The sequence below is a fragment of the Chenopodium album genome, chromosome 20, assembly GCF_948465745.1.
Source record: "Chenopodium album chromosome 20, dcCheAlbu1.1, whole genome shotgun sequence".
NCBI lineage: Eukaryota > Viridiplantae > Streptophyta > Magnoliopsida > Caryophyllales > Amaranthaceae > Chenopodium > Chenopodium album.
In genome coordinates, this window is record NC_137853.1 from 414009 (window position 1) to 434092 (window position 20084).

The 20084-nt window shown below is 33.5% G+C and overlaps 3 protein-coding genes across 3 annotated transcripts; 1 reads left to right on the forward strand and 2 right to left on the reverse strand.

Annotated features, from left to right (window-relative positions):
• Nucleotides 1-6728: 6728 nt before the first annotated feature.
• LOC145597545 (flavin-containing monooxygenase FMO GS-OX-like 4) lies at nt 6729-10162 on the forward strand. Its single transcript, XM_081653736.1, has 8 exons — nt 6729-7121; nt 7675-7938; nt 8030-8100; nt 8490-8642; nt 8768-8850; nt 8974-9109; nt 9218-9391; nt 9784-10162. Exons 1-8 carry the CDS (start codon nt 6791-6793, stop codon nt 10000-10002), a joined length of 1431 nt encoding a protein of 476 aa, XP_081509862.1. The 5' UTR covers nt 6729-6790; the 3' UTR covers nt 10003-10162.
• A 2027-nt stretch (nt 10163-12189) lies between these two features.
• Nucleotides 12190-13682, reverse strand: LOC145599392 (protein RGF1 INDUCIBLE TRANSCRIPTION FACTOR 1-like). The gene is made up of 5 exons (XM_081655784.1): nt 13590-13682; nt 13298-13492; nt 13125-13199; nt 12855-13001; nt 12190-12760 (listed from the first exon to the last, which is right to left on the reverse strand). The coding sequence occupies exons 1-5, from the start codon at nt 13590-13592 to the stop codon at nt 12392-12394; spliced, it is 789 nt and encodes a 262-aa protein (XP_081511910.1). The 5' UTR covers nt 13593-13682; the 3' UTR covers nt 12190-12391.
• Nucleotides 13683-15530: 1848 nt separating this feature from the next.
• On the reverse strand, nt 15531-17057 carry LOC145598041 (MLP-like protein 31). The gene is made up of 2 exons (XM_081654331.1): nt 16871-17057; nt 15531-15805 (listed from the first exon to the last, which is right to left on the reverse strand). The coding sequence occupies exons 1-2, from the start codon at nt 17055-17057 to the stop codon at nt 15537-15539; spliced, it is 456 nt and encodes a 151-aa protein (XP_081510457.1). The 3' UTR covers nt 15531-15536.
• Between the last annotated feature and the right edge of the window lie 3027 nt (nt 17058-20084).

The window sequence follows — 20084 nt, forward strand, 5'->3', positions numbered from 1 at the left end:
GGGATTCCCCTTTCTCTCTCCTCCCTCAACTCCTATATATACAAACACACTCCTAGGAGTAGTAGCCCCTCCTTTTTTTTTTCTTTCTTTTTTTTTTTTTTTAATCTGCAGTTTGAGATTTCTGTTGCATAAAGAAGGCCAGTCAGAATTTGTTGGGACACTTTCAATGCTATAAACCACGCTATTATGGACCTTTTTTTTTCATAACGCTTTCTCATTATATTTTTTGATTTCATATTCCTTTCATCCCCAATATAATATAACTAGATGAAGCTCGTGCGATGCACGGTTTATTTGAATTTTTTAAAATATTTTTTTATTTATGTGCTAAAATTTGTTATATGTTTAGATAAAATTCCTAATATCAAAAGATAATATTTTATTCAAGTATTAGATTAGTTTAAACTTTAAAATCTCATTTGCTAATTTTGCTTACGTGGCATTTGAATTAATTGATTTTAAAAGAAAATAATAATCTCTTATTTGATTGGCTAAAACTAAAATTTATAATCCTACATGACACGCTAAGAAAATTAAATCCTAAATGGATCTCTAAAACCTCGAGAAAAAACTCCCCTTTAAATAAATATATATTAGATTGATATTTGGGTTAAATTTTAAAGATTTTGACCGTAAATTCTCATAAATTCATAAGAGATAATATAATTAGAATTTTATTGGATTCCTTTCATTGTATTTTATTATTACTCTGTATCAAATTTCTATTATTTTTACATAATGGAGTATGAAAATGTAAATATATACATTTTAAAATGAGTCTTGAAGACAAAAATATAGAGACATACGCAGTACTTGTGTGCTTCTATACTTTTTTGAGAAATTCCTGAATTATTAAGCTAGAATTACATCCAAATATTAGATATTCTGACCTTTTGACTCATATAAAATTTTACTAAACTGAATTCCGCAATTTCCTCTCTTAGTTTACCCCTCACAAATTCACAATATATCTTTGGTATCACACTCTTATAATTGCTGTAATTCTTTTGTCAAAAAAAGTAAATAAATAAATAATTGCTGTAATTCCGCTCTGTTACAATGTGAAAATTCTTTTATGACCGACTTCATTCAAGGGTATTTTAAATTATTATTTTGTGTGTAACGTTCAACTAATCAACTATAGTAGAAATGTAGAATGGTCATGTGTAAATTTTCATATTATTCGTATGATACATCTAAATAAAAAATATTACGTACGAAGTAAAATTTTACGGTATAAAAGATTGTTGGATTAGTCTATTGAAATTGATGAATCTATCTATTATTTAAATACAAGTAGTTAAACTTTAGTAGTACGTATTTGGTATTCTTTATAACTGTATAAGTTATGATGGAGTGATACTTGTTACAATTAAGATGGTGACAGCTTCCACCAGGCCGGCCATCTTCTATCCCTTTCCATGGTATAATAATATACAGTACATAGGCTAAGGCTATTAAAAAGTAAGAAGTTGATCGACTATCGAATTTGCAACGTACCTAAAACATCAAAATCATGTTCAGCCCCGTTCCTAAAAATTTATGGGCCCTAGGCATAATGTAAGAAAAGGGCCCCTTACGTAAACAAATTTTTTTTACACGCAACAGCTTTAAATATAAGACAATGAAAATAACTTAAATTATTTGAATAATAAGTCTCCATACACAATACTGGAGTAATAACTTTGCATAATATTTCGATAATTGAATAAATATGAAACGGTGTAATTGAAAAGATTAATATTTTGAAACAGATACTCATAAAATCGGAAGATTAGAAGAAGAAGAAAAGGTTATATTGCATAATTATCTCCACCTAATTGACATCTAAGTAATTTAATATTAATTGCTAACTAAATGCATTTATTATCTTTTTTAAAAGTAGCTTATTTTTTAACGAGTAAAAACTACATTTTAGATAGTTTAAATTCTACCGCTATTCAAATTGATTTTTTTTATGAATTTTTGGGCCCCTTTCTGGCGTAGGCCCTAGGCGGTCGCACTCGAGGCCTACCCCTCCGGGCCGGCCCTGATCATGTTCAAGCGGCATTGGCCCCCGTACCTACAACATCAAATTCATGTTTTTTCCTTTTTTAAAATAACTATTTTTGTATACTCAATTTATTTCAAGAGTGTATTACAAAGGACAAATGTTATATTGACGTAATGACTTTTAATTATAGCTCTTATCTATCCTCATTTATATTTTAATCAATTAAAATAGTTGATATTGGAATAAAAGGACACAATCTCAGCTCTTATACGGAGTAATAGAAAATACTAGCTTCATTCCTCATTTTTATTTTTTCTTTTTGATACCAAGTATTTCCCTATGTGATTCAAATTATTTATGGCCAAGTAATTCATATGTTACTCTGGTAAAAACTACCAATAAACAAAACATGTGATCCCGTTATTTGCATACATAGGGCACAGAACGTCAATAGTTATATCACTTAGGGTCTGTTCACTTAATTTTTGTTCAGTTCAGTTTAGTTCAGTTCCAATCAGTTCAGTTCACCTCCAATCAGTTCAGCTCCGCTCCTAATTTCCCTTTCTCATAAAATATTCATTTTAGCTTAGTTCAGTTAAATTCAGCTCCTATCAATTCAGTTCAACTCAGTTCGGTAAATGTATACAGGCCCTTATATAACTTAAATCTATTGGATACTCCTTACTTTATTTATGCTCACTTGATACGGTAGAGTCTTGCGTGTCTATGCCCTTAACTTTCATGATTATTGCAGAACTTAAACAAATCCCTTTACTCCACTAAATCCTTTATGAGTATTTAGTATCGTTAGAGGAGTAAAGTTGAAAAGTTTGCGAGAATTGACCCCACTAAAGCTTTTCAATTAAGGACTTTAAGGTGATGAGTATTAGCATCATGAAAAAGTAATACGTAGTAGTTTTTGTTTCATCTAAAAGGGTACAAGTTAGGTCATGATTAAGTTTTTTTGGCATTACCAACATAAAATCTCTTTAAAAGTCGTCCAACTCGAGTTAGCAGAGTAGACACTTTTTGAGAGTGTGGATGGTTTATGAGATTGAGATTGATGATTCTAATAATAACCTTGGAACCATTTTTTTTTTTTTTTTTTTTTGACAAGAGGTACCTTGGAACTTAATCAGTAAATTTAGTGTAATTTCGTATTATGATGTAGTAGGTCTTATTTCCTTTGATTTACTCTATATATAGCATTTAGTAATGAGTAATGTATAGGTTGATTAGTAAAATGATCAAATTCAAGGTGGTTATCAATTTTATATTACTCCATATACGGAGTAATGCTCTAACAATCTAATAAACATTTTGAGATAAGCAAATACTTCATTCATTCTCTTTAATAATAACATTTGAAATTATGCATTAGTAAGCACAAGTGAAACTCAAAGAGTTACAGTTAAGAAGAACTAAGAAAGTATATTATCAACGATTAAGATGGAAAAGAAAATCCATCATGTTCTTATAATTAATTATGGTAGGCCTTAATTCAAGGATTATACTTATAATTCTAGATAGTGAAAATTGTATATGTATCAAAAAAAAACTTTCAGAAATTATAAGTATGTTAAAAAAAAAAAAAAAAAAAAAAAAAAAAAAAAAAAAACTAGAATAACAAATGAAATAAGGTAATTAAACGAATAGATCATGCAAAAAAATAACTAGGATAACAAATAAAATAAGGTAATTAAACGAACAGATCATGCAAATCCTTGGATTGTGTAGTTGTAATAGCTTGCTAGTTGTTCTCTAAATGATAAATTAGGCAACTTGTTCTCTAGAAAACCACATGTTGTACGCTAGCCAGCTTGTACCTGTCCATGCTGTACACATTCACCAACATCACGTCTCACACTCTCCCCTCCCCTCCCCTCCCCTCCCCTCCTCTCCCCAAAGAGCCAACATAAAACCTAGCATAATGTTGATAATTACTACTCCATCCGTCCCAAAAAGAATGACCTATTTGGCCAAAACTTTGTCCCAAAAAGAATGACTCATTTGCATTAAAACATCCACCAATTTGCTACAATATTTGTGCAAAATTAGCTTCCCCATATAAAAATTTGATTTTCCATGTTATTTTATTACTTTATCTCTCTATATTTTTACAAGCCTCATGTAAATTTATCTTTCCAATATACTTTTACTTCTTTTTACTTAACTTCCTTAATACCCGCGTAATCAACCCAAATGGGTCGTTCTTTTTGGGACGGAGGGAATACCAATCACAAACTATATGCATGATTTTTACACCCTAATTCAAATCTAAATCTATGTAAATAAAAAGGAAAGGAGGCTAAAATGAACATAAATTGAAACCTATAATACTCCGTGTGACAAAATATGAACCAAATGTCAGAAAAGTAAAATTCTTTATCGAAACAAGATCTCTCCACTTATGCAATCAAACACCGATTATAAAGCTACTCTATAATTTTGTTTTTTTTTGTTTTTTTTTTTTTTTTTTGACAAGGACTCTATAATTTTGTTATTTCTACCTGGACCAACCCACTCGCTAGAATGCTAGATTATGATCTTCTAATAAATTGAATTGGATACTTATTTCTATCATCATTTCATGCAACACTCAAATTAATCCAAACCCGAAATTACGATAATCAAATCGAGAGAGCATGATGATTAGTATGATTGTATGAGTGAAATAGTGACCAAAAATATGGTCAGGGAACAATAGTTAACAAAGGAGAGTTATCCCAACTATTTAGGAAATGATTGTGGATTGTTGTTAGATTATGTTTAATTAAACTAATTACTTCTTCATCCTAATTGGTCCACACCCAAGTACCATTAGCAAATAATAATTCAACCACAAGATAAGGAAAAAAAAAAAGGAGAAACATGAAAAAAAGGGTAACGTAGCTGACTTAACACGACAAATCCATAATTAATATCCAGATAATATGATATTGATCATAAGGAGTATTATTATAGTTGTACAGTTGTACTTAGTGGGAAGAAAGAAGGCCGGCATTTGGCTACCTGAGAATTAATCCTTTAAAATTCAGGTATCTTTTCCATAAAGCATGGTGCCATTGGAAATTAGATCTGAATTAACCCAGCCCAATTATGTTGGAGGATATGTTTATAGAAATACACACTAGTATGTAACACTCTTTTCATTCCTCTGTATTTCAAAATAATTTTTTTTTTTTCTTTTTTTCTAATAGAGGATACACATACCAATACCGTAATATTGTACTCTCCTTTACTTTTACATTTGTTTAATATGGATCAGCACTAACACCACTTATATTATATGTATGTTTGTTCATAAATTCAGTAATGTGAGATAACACTTTCACTCACATGAAAAAGTATTATTTAGACATTTAGAGCTAGCTTGATTGGCATCTAAACATCTCCTTTGTGTTGTTTAGCTTCTTCAATCATCAAATAATGTAAATCACTCAGAAATGTACTGTGATGTATAAAATCAATATGTTTATCACATATTCCTGCCTTTCACTTATAAATAATGATAAAAGATGACCAAGCTCTCATTATCAAACGATTACAAGTCCTTGCAAGTAAAAGTGAATGCAAGTCAGCAAGTAGAAGTATTAACCTTCAAATTAAATAATCAACAATAATTCTCTTCCAAAAAGAATACGATCGAGTAAATTTAGGAGTTGAAAACCTTACATTGGTATCACATTTCCGAAGGAGCTTGTTTTTCGGATAAATGCTCCCTAGGATTTGGGATAATAGAAAAGCTACTCGTACTCTGGTAGTACATGGGGGTGTTCAAAGTTCAAACTCCAAAATAGATTACTGTCAATTAATCAAATAAACTACTCCATTTTAAGCTAAGTAGAGTATCCAATTTCATTATTCAGGACTTTTGAGAATAGTGCAAGAATGTGGACACCAGTTAATCTTAGGGTATTGGGGATTTTATATCGTAGTAAAAACACTCCCTACAAATTTCTTGGACTTTTGGTCCCTAATCATGCTTATGAGTTATGATAGTTATGAAGCACCTATCACGGCTATCATCAAATTATGCTAGTACCATTAGTTCAAATATTTTTTTTTCCTTTATATTTTCTCATTAAAATTATGATGAACTACATAAACTACGACATATGCGTATGGGTATTACTCCATTCATATGTACCTAAACTGAAATTGTATTAATTAGTGGTATTCAAAATGTAATTTATGTTCAATACTCATAATTTATTATTATGTAATTATAATATGCAATCTTTTTAGACTATATATAAGTATCAAATACTTTTTTAAATTTGCAATCGTAAATCTTAATTGATGACAAAATACGCATTGATCGGTGTAATCAATGTTTATTTTTTTCTCTTAGATTTACATCTATCATTTTAGTTACATCTATTGTACTGTAATTTTTCTTACTCCTTAATTTGTAACTTGACAAATTAAAATGTGTTGTGTCGAAAATATATTCCAAAATTACAAAAATAAACAAATGTAGCAAATATGATCCGAGTAGTGAATTAAGGTTGATAAATAACAAGTTACAACCAATTCTATAAAGAGTTGCCAATTGGATCTATTGGTTACTTATGTTTAATAAATCAGTACAGTAATATACGTAGTATAAGATTAGTTAACATAAATCTAATGCTATCCAGAATTTTATAGGTACAAACAAATTAGGCGTTGGATAAAAAGGTGTAAAAAAAATGTCATTTTAATTTGGTGGACTAGTTTATTTAGAGAGAAATTAATTAATAATATGACAACCACAAAATAAAAGGTATTTTATCCTTGTACTCCTTGATTACGATGATAAAATCAAACAGTGTATCATTTCACCTAGGCTCTACGATCCCAATGACGCCAATCCAGCTGACACCCAAGAAAGTCGCCGTAGTTGGCGGCGGCGCAGCCGGATTAGTGGCGGCGCGGGAGCTTAGAAGAGAAGGTCATAAGGTGGTGGTGTTCGAGCGTGGGCCCCAGTTGGGTGGGACCTGGGTCTACTCGCCGGAGGTTGAGTCTGACCCACTTGGACTCGACCCAACTCGCAAAATCGTCCATTCTAGCCTCTACAGTTCTCTCCGCACTAATCTTCCTAGAGAAGTTATGGGTTTTCGTGATTTCCCCTTTGTTGCTTCTGGTAACTGTCTTTCTCTCTCATACAATTAATTTTTTTGATTGATGTTAATAATTCAATCTGATTATTTCAATCTGATTATTGGTGTTAATGATATGTTTTGTTGGCTTGAATTACGAGTAGTAGTTAGGTTATGTTTTTCTAATTGGGGCATTGTTTATCCAATTTAATGATGCAAAATGCTTGCACCCAGAAGAAGTGACAAGTCTACTCTAGTTTATTTTACAGTACATCTTTTAAAGTGAAATCTTTGATATATGAACCTATCTACGAAGTAACAAGTCCAGGAAAATTTTATGAGCATTGATCAATACTAATGTCCATACTAAGGTTTTTATGTGATGTGTGACAATCCTATCAGTTGCCTGCTAATGCACCTTCCCAAAACCATCTAATGTGTGGTGATCAAATGAAACTTTCCGCAAAATGTATATCTTAAGAGGAGTGTATTACGGAGTATATGATGGAGGGATAGGCTTTAAGAGCAATAATTACTAGACTTGGGGAATTGTCTATCTAGACATTTTGTTGATGGGTTATGCTGGTATTCTTGCAGGAAAGGCGGACAGAGATTCACGAAGGTTTCCAGGTCATGAGGAGGTGTTGAGATATTTAGAGGACTTTGCTAATGAGTTTAGGTTACATGAGCTGGTTCGTTATGAGACGGAGGTGTGTCATGTTGGTTTGGAGACTCAAGGTAATTGGAAGGTGAAATCTAGGACGCAAGTTGGAAATGATGGTAATGAATTTGATGAAACTTATGATGCTGTGGTTGTTTGCAATGGACATTATACTGAACCACGGATTGCTGCAATTCCAGGTACTTTGTTGACTGTTATTGCTGGCTTCCTTTTTGTTAAAGATCCTGATGGTTTTTCATTGTTACTTAACATATGATTTATATCTTGCAGGAATTGAGCATTGGCCAGGGAGGCAAATTCATAGCCACAATTATCGTCTTCCTGAGCCCTATCGAGACCAAGTATGTGCCCTGTTAGATTAAGTTTTTTTGGTTGTGTTCTCTTTGTACACTGAAATCTATGTCGTGGTAGTGTTTATGCATATGTAGTCTTTTTGTTATTCAATGGATTGCCTTGAAGCATTCTTTGTAGTGAAGTCTTTCATGCTTTTACTTGTAATTAAAGTTCACCTGATGTACGATTCTCCCATTGAGAGGTTGATGAGCTGATTTACATGTTGTCAGGACTTGGCTTCCTGATTGAGAACGCCTGTGTTCTTTGCTATTATGATCAACTTTTGTATCAGTAGGAAGAAAGAAAAGCATATTGGGCCCCTCCTTTCCCCCCTTTGTTGGAGTAGTTTGCTTTGCTAATAATTCTGATTTGTCAATGCCTTTTTTGCTTTTACCAGGTCATAGTCTTGATAGGAAGTTCTGCAAGTGCTGTTGATATATGCAGGGACCTTGCTAAATTTGCCAAAGAAGTCCATGTAGTATCTAGATCAAAACCGGAAGGAAGTTTCGGAAAGCAGCCTGGTTATGATAACTTGTGGCTCCATCCAATGGTAAAAGCACTTACCTAGGGTAAGAAATAGATGGCCATCATTGGAAAGTATGTCGATGGCATTGTTTATCCCTGCTGATGGGGATTAGCTGATAGCTTGCATTTCTAACAGAAACCATAATGCAGATAGAAAGAGCCCATGAAGATGGTAGAGTCACATTTCAAGATGGAAGTGTAGTGCTTGCACAAGTCATTCTCCACTGCACGGGGTATTTTTGAAACTCTTACTACTTAGATGGTTTTATTAATTAATTTATTTATTTTTTTAAAAAAAATTAAGCCGTGAGTTGCAGAATACCAAATATATTAATTTATCTGCAACATTCTTTCAGCTACAAGTATCATTTCCCTTTTCTTCATAATATTGGTGCTGTAAAGGTCGATGATAATCGTGTGGGACCACTGTACAAGCATGTATTTCCACCTGCACTAGCCCCAGGGATCTCTTTTGTTGGTCTCCCATGGAAGGTAAGAATTTCTCTTGGTTTTTCTTTGTTCTGTCTCTCTTGGGAGATCATGGTCTCATAGCCAGATGGTTGGACCAACTTAATAAGAATTTTTGAATATTGGCTGTAGGTTGTCCCTTTTATTCTCTGTGAACTTCAAAGCAGGTGGATAGCAGGTACTTTATCAGGCCGGATATCCCTTCCATCAGAAGAGAAGATGGTGGAAGATATAGAATCTTTCTACTCAAAACTGGATGCTGCAGGAGTTCCAAAGCATTATACTCATAACATTGGTGATCATCAGGTAAATTTTGCTCAATAAGAACAATTTCCATTATTAACTTATGAATTTGTGCTCATAGTCGCATAGCACCACGCACTCAAAATATGGTGCTATGCTATTGTGGTTGCAATCTATTGATCATCTTTTTGTGAATTTCTCTTTTGTTTACTTAATTTGAAGTCAGCTAATGGGAATCGCGGCTTGCAGAAGTCTCTTTTGCCTAAATTCCTCTTTCCTTGGTTGTCGTTGCCCTTTCCCTCTTTCTCCTTCATTCATTTTCATGATCCGTTCAGATATTAGTCAACAGCCAACATAATATTTTCATGGACATTTACTTGATTTTGATATGGAATTTCTGAATACCTTTTTCCCTAGAAGATACTGCATATCTTGACTGACTAAAATTCTGGCAGTTTGATTATGATGATTGGCTTGCTACGGAGACTGCTAGCCCTCTCATCGAGGAATGGAGAAAGGGAATGTACCGTGCAGCTAGCCTCCGCAGGAGAGCTAAACCAGAGACATACCGTGATGAATGGGACGATGAAGACTGGAAATTGCAAGCCTATGAAGATTTTAAGCAATACTTCCCTGACGAAAGCAGTACTGTGATTGCCTCTTCGGCACTTTGATTCAAACTTTGGTACAGAATTATTGTTATTAACTCAAGTTGGTTTAAGTCACACACGTCTTCCCTTCAAAATAACCAGCATTGGCATCAAAACATTATACGTATCAATATAACTTTTCTGCAAGCCTGCATAGCTAATAAATTTTGTTTTGTTTTGTGCATTTTTCTGCAATAGCTGAGTTTGTTAGCATATGTGGCTTTGTGTTTTTTTTTTTTTTTTTTTTTTTTCCTTTTGAGGACATGGCTATGTGCATTATGCTGTCATTTCATTAATGTTATTTGTAAGTGAGTAAATGAAGGCAGTAAAACAAAAACAAACCAAATTCTGAAAACAATATTAATTCAAATCCAGTTCACGTATAAATCTGCTTTTTGGTAGGAGGCTTTTAAAGGCCCCACTTATATATGCTGTGATACAACCAGGCCCACAATTTGGGGTCTTGGGCCTTTTTTTCTGTCCAGTCCCTACTCAAGTACTGAGTACTGGCCTAACCCAGCTATTTAGTACGACTAGTATCAATCATTTTTTCCTTTTTTTCTTTTCTTTTCTGTTTTGTTGGGTCTTGGGTTAGGGACACTGGGTCCATTGCGAAGTAAGGTTGTGGACCCTTCACTTATCACAAATTCTAAAGCTTTCGCTATTTATTTTTTAAAGTTGCAAAATTTTTTTTGTTTCTCAAGGAATGTAGGCAAGAGTTTATAATTGAATGATTTAATACAATAGTTTTACTCAACCGTCTTACGTACGTAACATAGTGATGTGTAATGCAAAAACTCTTAAAAGTCATTACAACACCAATGCTCACGTCAAAAATTATATTAGAAAATGTACCGATCACGTTTTGAGAAGAAAAAGTTGAAAGATCATCTTACCCTGTGGTCGACATTCTATTCTTCTTAGTCGTAGGTGCTCGTTCTATTTTGATTTGAATGGGCCGAGTCTCCCGAGGTACATATGGCCGGCCCTTCGGGTGTCTCGATGATACAAAGACGAATTCCAATCACAGGGAAGGATTAAATCATTAGATTGCACGATAGCTCCCTAGCGAGGGCCGCCTCTACTCACTCTGGTGCCTTCATCCCCTTACCAGAAAATGCTGTATGAGACCGTCTTTTCGTTAGTAGTACCATAAGTTTAGAGACCAAGTAAGCTGTCAGAACCTTCGGTCGGAGGTACAAAGCTGTTTACTAAAACAGTTCTGGCCTTAACCGAGGAAAGTTCGAAAAGCTAAGGAATCAAGGCAAGCATCAGCTTAAACCCTCAAAAACAGTATACTTAAAGAAAGGAATAGCTGTTGTAGCTACCGCTTTCTAAGAAGTGAGTGAGACCGGGGCGGGCTCACGAACGTTTAAGTATAAGCTTGAAAGAACTAAGCTTCCTCTTTAAGGGACTAAGCTGGGAGTTCGTTCTGTCTCAATAAGTTGAGGAAGGATTATGTTTGTTATGAGCCTCTTCTCATTGGATTTTACGAGACCTTGCTTGTTTCTGCCCCCGCTCCTTTCCCGAACTCCAAAAAGGTAGGGAAAGCGAGCAAGGGGCAGCCTTATTGCAGTTCCTTCCCCCCCAAGGGGGACCTCGGGGGGGTAATGGTCCGATTAATCGGCGAAAAACCGAAAATACTGATGATACGAATTACGGAAAGAAAGTCTCATCCTGCACTCCCTGGGGGAATTTTGATGAAGTATACCGTCGTTTCGTTTTCGGGGCATGCGAAGGTGTTCAAGCTTGTAGGAGGGTCACTACGCCTCCGTCTTGAACACGTTCACGAACGCACTCGGAGTTCCTGAGAAAGGTGACAATTCCAAAACGAGGTACAAAATGCTCCAAGTGTATGCACATAACTTCACAATAGATGAAATAGCATGCTCCCTAGATTCATAAGCTAAATGAAGAAACCCTAGTAAAATTGTTGATACCCATACTAATAGACATGATAGAAGAAACCATTCTAAAATCAAAGAAACAAACATTTAATATGGTAGAAAGTAGAAACAAACATTAATGCAGTAACAAGAATAATCCATAGTAGTAATTTAAGTAAGAACTAAAGTTCAACCACTAATAACAATCTAACATTCTAACATATCATATGATAAAAGGTAAAACTCTCCAAAATTAAAGATTGAGTTAAATATTCTATCTATCGATATTACTATACCTATTCAAATTAGCAGCCCTACTAATCAATTTTCTTTTACCTCATATAGGTGCCCAAATCAGTAAATATTTTTTTTACCCTCATCTACAAAATTGGGAAAGTAACAAAAATTTACTTCCCTCTACCTAAAAATAGTAAAAACCTTTACTAAAAAACCAACCAATAATTTCCCTCTTCACAAATTACTTTTTCATTTTTTTATGGGATTGTGTTCAGAAACTTCACTTTCTTTCAGCAGAGAGGAGCCCGATTCGGGACCCCTTTTTTCCTCCGGTTCAGAGAATTGTGACCATAGTCAGCCGGTTCAGGTGATCCATGACACACCGAATCAACAGAAGAATGGCGGTTCGAACCCGATCGAGCTAAGCCAGTGAGATTACTGCGCCTTTTTCTGACTATTTCTGTAGTTGCTGTGCAAAGTAGAGCGGTTCGAAGGTCACTGCTTACAGTTGAACCGGACGAAGTTGGAATTGAAGCGGATGAATCAAGGACTGATTCAGGTGTTACTACTTGAAATTCGTCAATGTCTGAAAATCCCAACATTTTGTGGTCTGATACGTTGATTCTTAAGCTCCCTTGTGTTGATATTATATGCTCCACCTTCAAATTATCAACAAACCAAAAATTAAAACAATTAACCAAAATTATAATTCAGAAAAAATAAAATTAAGGAGAGAAAGTAAAATTGAATTACCTTGCAAGAGAGACAGCAGAAAAGGAAAGGTTCTTGTAATGAACGATTGCAGGTGAAGCAGCAATTTCCAGAACTTGGGCTTCTGTTGAATCGAGATTTTGGCCTTTGTCTTAAAAATACCACTTTTGCACTGTTTGTTATGTATCCCTTTTTTGATAATTCAATTCAAACCCAGAGGAAACAAATTCAATCAGATTCATAATTTGAGATGAATTAAAATTTTAAAATTGAATCTGTTTTTTCATTTCTGGGAAAATTGAAAAGACTTACTTGAATACCAGAGCAATCCATGAGTTTTTCAGCATCAGACAATTTGAGAACATCATTGTAAACGTATCGTCTTGCCTATAAACCAATTCAAAAAAAAAAATCAACAATTTAAATTTCAAAAGAGAAAATTCAATGATAAAAAAAGATGTTTTAGAATGAATAAGAAGAAGAACCTGAAGAAGGACATGTTTGCGGTGGCGAAAGATGCATTTGGGACAGAGACTAGTGCAGCAATCAAAGCAGAAAAGGTTTTTCTCAGATTTCTTATCAGAAGAAGAAGAAGAGGAATCAGAATGAAGCAAACATGGCTCAAAGAATTTCTCATGAAGCAGAGCATCCAACCATGTCGGAATTGAACGAAGACCCACCTGATTAAATTCAGCAAATAATAAGCATTTAATCCAATATTTAATTAAACCATTAACCAACAAAGTAGTAAAATTGAATAATTAAAGAAAGACCCACCATAATTTAGAATTAGAAAAACAGAGTATTGTATTACTATAGGAGAGAGAAAGAGAAATGGAAATGAGAAAATGGTGTGTGTAATGTGTATGTTTGATTGTGGGAGAGAGTAATAAGAGTGAGTGAGTGTACGAAAAGGAATTGTCGTATTATGATTTATGACCAGATTTTGTGATTTTCTCTCTCCTCTTTTTCTCTCTTGTTGGCAGAGGAGCTGCAGTAGTGCACTAACGAGGAATTTTAAAGGGAGGAATGTTAGGCATTTAGAAATGTATAACAAGGGGTATTCATGTAATTATGCATATGTACAAATGAATAAATATTCTGGTATTATTGGATGATTAAATGGTAGCACTGAATATACAGTGATACTATAATGCACATAATGGTATTATATATGCATTCAGTTCTACTAAATTTATGCGTAAATAGTACCACTGAGGATTCAATGGTACAATATAAACTTTCAGTGGAACAATCAGCATGTGGTCCCCCATCACGTAATACAATCCGACTAAAAAATAGGTGGGCCCACCTACAAGTCTCTCTCTTCCTATCTCTCTCCTCTTTTCTCTCTCTACCATGTGTTTATAAAATATTTTAATCAATGTTATATATTTATAAATGCATAACTTTCCTCCATTTCATGTTCCTCGTGCACTAACGGGGTTGCTCTGCCAACTGCAATGCAGTGCCTACTCTGCTTTTGCCAAATTGCCACTATTCTTTGGTTTTTCATTTTCATTTTTCATGACTCATCGAATTATTGTTTTTTTAACTGTATTTATCTTCTTCTAGTACGGACTCATATTTATCCAAACACATTTCCAAAGTTTTTGCATCACTCAACGTGTAACTTTCTTTCTATAAATATATATCCGATTACATTATAACTAATTTATATTCGAGTCTCATTAATACTCGTAATACTTAAGTTGGTGGAAAAGCTTAATCAACCTGGTGTTATATCATTTTGAACTTCATTGGTTGATTAAGATGAAACAACTTGCGTATTAGCTAATTTGAGCACTTGTTGGTTAACCTTTATATTTTATTACATGTTCAATAATGTTGAGTATTTCTAGCTTTTAAATATGCTACATGTCCTAAGAAGGAATTTTGATAAGAAATTTGATAAATTTGGAGGCACAAACAAAATAGAGTACTACGAGTATAATAATTGTATTACATTTGTAGCATTATCGAATCAAACAAGTTATCTAACGTCGTTATATAATGTTTAGCTATATTGGGTATTGATTTATGGAGGATGATTGTTCTTTAAAAACATAATCTACCAACAACAAATTGGATATGATTAAGCTACTGAGTATGTGAGACTACAAACATATTGCCATGTTAATCTTCTGGTGAGGTACAATACTTCATATTGTTCACTTTTGATTGAGACCAAATGCCAGAAATAGGCATATTGAAATCTGATTGGATATAGCTTGCAACATTTTACACTAATTATGCTTAGTTGAGAGGGCCTAAAGTCCATAAAAAAAACTCACGTAGCCGATATAAGTTGGACCTGTTAATTGAGGTCCATAGCCTATTAGGGCTATCAATTTTTTTTTTTTTTTTTTTTTTTTTGGAACGAACACATTAACCTTGATGTCATAAGGTGAACTGAATACTAAACATATCAAACATTTGAGCCAACTTCCAAACAATACAATTCATCACAATTAAACCCTTTTATTAATGTCATGATACAATAGCGTACACACTTCAAATGAAACATAGCATATAAATTATGATACAATAGCGTACACACTCCAAACGAAACATAGCATATAAATCATAACACGCACACAAGAGCAACACGCCAATACGGAAATACTAAATAACAGAAATACACATTTGTTGGAACATAAATTAAAGGAAACTCATCATTCTTTCTCTTATATTGACATAATTTTTTTTGTTAAAAAAAAATCATCATTCTTTCAAGTGATGGGCCTCAATATCTCTTGTCATTCCCATAATGAAGTCCATCAGTTTAACAGGGTAAGGCCCAAAGTCATCAAACTTCTCAAAATCAACAGCCCACTTAACTGCAGTGATTGCACCCCTATCCACCACCTCCAGGGTTACTACGAAACTTTTGTACTCTTTCAAAAGTGAACCTTCTATTATTTTGAATCTCACTATCTTGTTCTTCTCATCTATCGCTTCAACTATTGTTTTCGCCTCACATTTTTCCCCATCTACAATAATGCAAAAGCAAACACATTTCAAACATGATATAATTTTTTTTTATGCTATCTCTTCCTAAAGATGTTACTACCTCCGGTTTTTTTTAGTTGCAACTTTGGAATATTTTATATCTCTCTAATAATACCCAAAGTTGCAACTAAAAGAAATCAGAGGTAATATATAAACTTTATTTTCACATATATTAAAGTTTGTTATTCATTATCACTATTCCTTATATTGACAACAATTAATGTTCTCACAAGATAATACTTCTATAAGTAAAGAAGAAAAAAAAAAAAAAAATGATATTGGAATACGACCTTACAAGTGGCAAAAGTAAAAACATAGGTTAAAAAAAGGTCAAGAATGCAAAGAATCCATATTAATCCACAATGTCCAATAAGTCATTGGTAGTGTATATGTGTATGTAAGCTCGAATGACGAATATATGTCAATTGTTGGTGTCAAGGATTTAAGACGATTGAATGGAAGACATGGAACACATAATTATAAAGTTATTCCGTATAAGTCTTTTTTTTTTTTTTTTTTTTAAGGTAAGAAAAAAGAAAAGAATTAGGACATCTCCTCACGAAGGACGACCGTATAAGTTTAGTTGCTCAGTTTGTTACATCAAACCTTTGGCGCTTCACTTTGGGTTAAAAAGGCCTAAAAGCTAGTACTTGTATTAGTAGTATACTAGTATATACTTCGTAGTACTTTGCTTCTCTCATCATGATGCTCAGTGAAGAAACTGTTACTGATGTCAGTCTTAGATGGACAGTGAATGATATTCGTTGAACTAGCTAGTTTGACCTTTACAATTTTACATGGTGTAGCATCCATAAGGTTAATTGAGAGAGAACAAGTTTAAGGCATATATCCTTACTACCACGGCTAATTTTAGTTTAAACTCATGTTAAAGAAAATTAAATAAATTATAGGATAATACTCTGTATGCAATTATTAGTTTTAAATCTACACCGCAATTTTCAACAAACAAACTCTAGCAGTCTAGCATGTACTCCGTATATGTTAAAAAATACTACGTATATATGAAGTGGGGAGTTATATATTACCAACGGAGTAATTCCAGAAAAACACAGAGTCAGGCTTGCCAAATTCTCCCTCATGCACGTCGCAGCTATGAACTTTTTGAGGAGTGATGTTGGAGATATGATGAGGTTTGTTACCAAATAATTCATGAAACACATCTCCAGATGACTGGATATCAACTTCAACTTCCATCTTCCCTAAAACTCCCATATTTGAATATGTGAAAAACAAAAAAAAGAATCAACTCAAGAAGAAATAAACACAAATAGATTTTGAGTCGTAGAGAGGAATAGAGGATTGTTGTATGTTACCACTGTATTGGCTATATTGCCTATATAAAGAAAAATATATTGGTGACCCCCCCCCCCCCCCCCTCTTTTTTTATTTTTGACAAATAATAATATTGGTTCTACAACTCTAAACCTACCAAGATTTACAAGATCCACAAACAAATAAATAAATTTAATTGGGTTTGTGACTTATAATTGTAAATCATAAAACCATGACGTGCGTCTCACGACCTAGGGCATGTTCATATTTACTAAATTGAGCTGAATTGGACTAAATTGAACTGAAGTGAACTGATTAGAGCTCAACTGAACTAAACTGATTGGAGTTGAACTGACATAACTGAATTGATGAGAGCTAATTGAATATTTTATGAGAGAAGGAAATTAGGAGCTGAAGTGAATTGAACAGAACTAAACTGAAGTGAACTGAACTAAGTGGAGTTGAACTGAACTGTACTGAAATTAAGCTGAAGTGAATAGACCCCTAGTCATTTTCAATTGTTTTACAATACATCTTGACCTAATAAAGGATAAAAATATATGTTTCACATACAAGTTTCTCTGTTTCTTTGTTTTAAATATAAGAAGTTGAAACTTGCGAAGTAGATCGTAAAAAAATGATAGATCCAGGCAACAATGAATACAATTGGAGTTGCATAAAAGTGATGGTTCTTTTTTACAATGAAATTTGTGCATGAAGCTATCTAAGTTATTTCGATTTAGTCTATTTGTACTAATTAATCTCTACTTCAGATTGTGTGGGATTCAAATTAAGTTGTACTTCGTACTTTCTCATTATCACTAAGTACAATTTGCTAACCTAGCCCAATTTCATAAATTTAAAAATTATATTGTTTAATTAAATATTTAGAACAATACTTCATCAAAAAAATTAGTGTCTTTTTCTTTCATATTTTTTGTATATCAGTAAAATATCATTGTTTTTGTTGTGCTAATTTGTCTATAAATAGGTATATATAGATTCAGTCATGTGCTACACGATGAATTAAACTTAACACTTTTTTTTAAAAAAAAATTAATAATAATGGTTGCTAGTTATCATTAATAATCCTAACCCAATTGGTTGTATGTTGTTGCACAAGATCAATCAATAATCTTTTTATAAGGCTCAGATTCACGCTAATAGCCTAGTATACTATACTGTTACTGTACTGTACTGTAATGGATGAATTGTGCCAATGATGTCAAATTAATGTACAGCTATCTGCAAAGTCTAACGCATTAAATCACTAATCAAAGAAAAAAAATTTCCTTTATTTATTTTATAAAATCTAATATCGTTGAAAAATACCGAAACATGATTCATGTGGTTGTTTCCATGTAATATCATACCCAAGGGGGCTTAATCAATGAATCATTACGTCTTCAATGCATTGTTAACAATAAATGACTAACATGACCCACTTACTAAATATAGATAACATTATAAATTATTCACTGAATCAATTATTAATGTGTATTCAAATCGTGACTTTTGATGAGAATCTGAATAGAGGCGTAAATGAGCCAAGTCGAGCCGAACCTTGTTCATGTTCAAGTTCAATTAATTTAGGCGAGTTCGAGCACGATCTCGAGCTTTCAAGCGAGCTCAAAAATCTGTTCAAGCTCAGCTCATTTAGTACACTATATGTTCGCGAACGACTCGTTTATTAACCGAGTTTATAAACGAGCGTTTCATGCATGATTTTAGTAATAAACGAGCTTTGTACTTTGACATTTGAAAATCTCAAAAAATAGCATAATAATTAAATCCTTTTTTTTTTGAAAACTAATAATTAAATCCTAATTATAAACCTAAGAATTAAATCTTAATTATTAAAAAAACTTAAGAATTAAATTAACAATTGTGAATAAATCAATAATTCATGAATATAAATAAACGAGTAGTTCGCAAAGATAAATAAACGAGCTATTCATGAACTTATGTTAACGAGTATATCTATGTTCGTATTCAAGCTCATTTATTAAACGAGCTTCAAAATTTGTTCAAGCTCGGCTCATTTATCAAATAAACGAACATGAACGAGCTTCAATCGAGCTTCAACTCGAGTAGTTTATTGATCGGCTTGGTTCATTTACACCCCCTAGATCTGAATAGGGATGTCAATGGGGCGGGGCAGATGTTGGCCTTCCCATCCCCATTCCCACCTAACATTTGCATCCCCATCCCCACGGCGGGTCTAATATTCATCCCCATCCCGGTCCCGGCGGGTACAACTCCAAAACCATCCCCGCCCCACCCCCACTTGGATATCCATCCCCACCAAATACCCGCCTAATCCCCACCCAAGACCCACCTAATCTCCGTCTCTCAATACACGATCCTACATAATTAATACGGATTATGATATTAATATAAAAAAACATTCTTAATATTACACACATTTTTGTTTATAATGTAAGTGTAATACAAAGTATTATAATTAATATTTTATTTCACGTAATTATTTTATAAAATAGTATAAAAGTACATAGATGTGGGGAAGAGGTGGGGATGGGGCGGGTACAAAGTGGGGCGGGGTGGGGATGGGGCGGTTACAACTTAAAATCCACCCCCACCCCATCATCCATGGCGGGTATGGTTTTTATCCCCATCCCCGCCCCACCACCTGCCAAACCGAGACCCATCCCCGCCCCACTCTGGCGGGGATGGGGCAGGTCTCCTACTTGACCCGCCCCACTGACATCCCTAGATCTGAATGATTGATTTTAAAAATATTTTACATCTTCAAGAATCTATATTACTCCTACTATACTTCTTGTCAAAAAAAAAAAAAAAAAAAAAAAAAACCTCCTAGTCCAAATTATTGATAGCAAGGTCAAGTAACATGTTATGTCTTGTACACTATTCTTAAAAGTAAATAATAATAATAATAATAATAATAATAATAATAATAATAATAATAATAATAATAAACACAATTAC

Bases quoted from the DNA above. Each gene is read 5' to 3' on its own strand.
- LOC145597545 (XM_081653736.1), top strand. From the start codon at position 6,791: ATGATAAAATCAAACAGTGTATCATTTCACCTAGGCTCTACGATCCCA. The intron at 7,939-8,029 runs GTACTTTGTTGA...TATATCTTGCAG, and splicing joins ACGGATTGCTGCAATTCCAG to GAATTGAGCATTGGCCAGGG. The intron at 9,110-9,217 runs GTAAGAATTTCT...TATTGGCTGTAG, and splicing joins TTGTTGGTCTCCCATGGAAG to GTTGTCCCTTTTATTCTCTG.
- LOC145599392 (XM_081655784.1), bottom strand. The intron at 13,200-13,297 runs GTTCTTCTTCTT...ATTGGTTTATAG, and splicing joins GCAAACATGTCCTTCTTCAG to GCAAGACGATACGTTTACAA. The intron at 12,761-12,854 runs GTAATTCAATTT...GATAATTTGAAG, and splicing joins TCTGCTGTCTCTCTTGCAAG to GTGGAGCATATAATATCAAC.
- LOC145598041 (XM_081654331.1), bottom strand. From the start codon at position 17,057: ATGGGAGTTTTAGGGAAGATGGAAGTTGAAGTTGATATCCAGTCATCT. The intron at 15,806-16,870 runs GTAATATATAAC...GCATTATTGTAG, and splicing joins TTTCTGGAATTACTCCGTTG to ATGGGGAAAAATGTGAGGCG.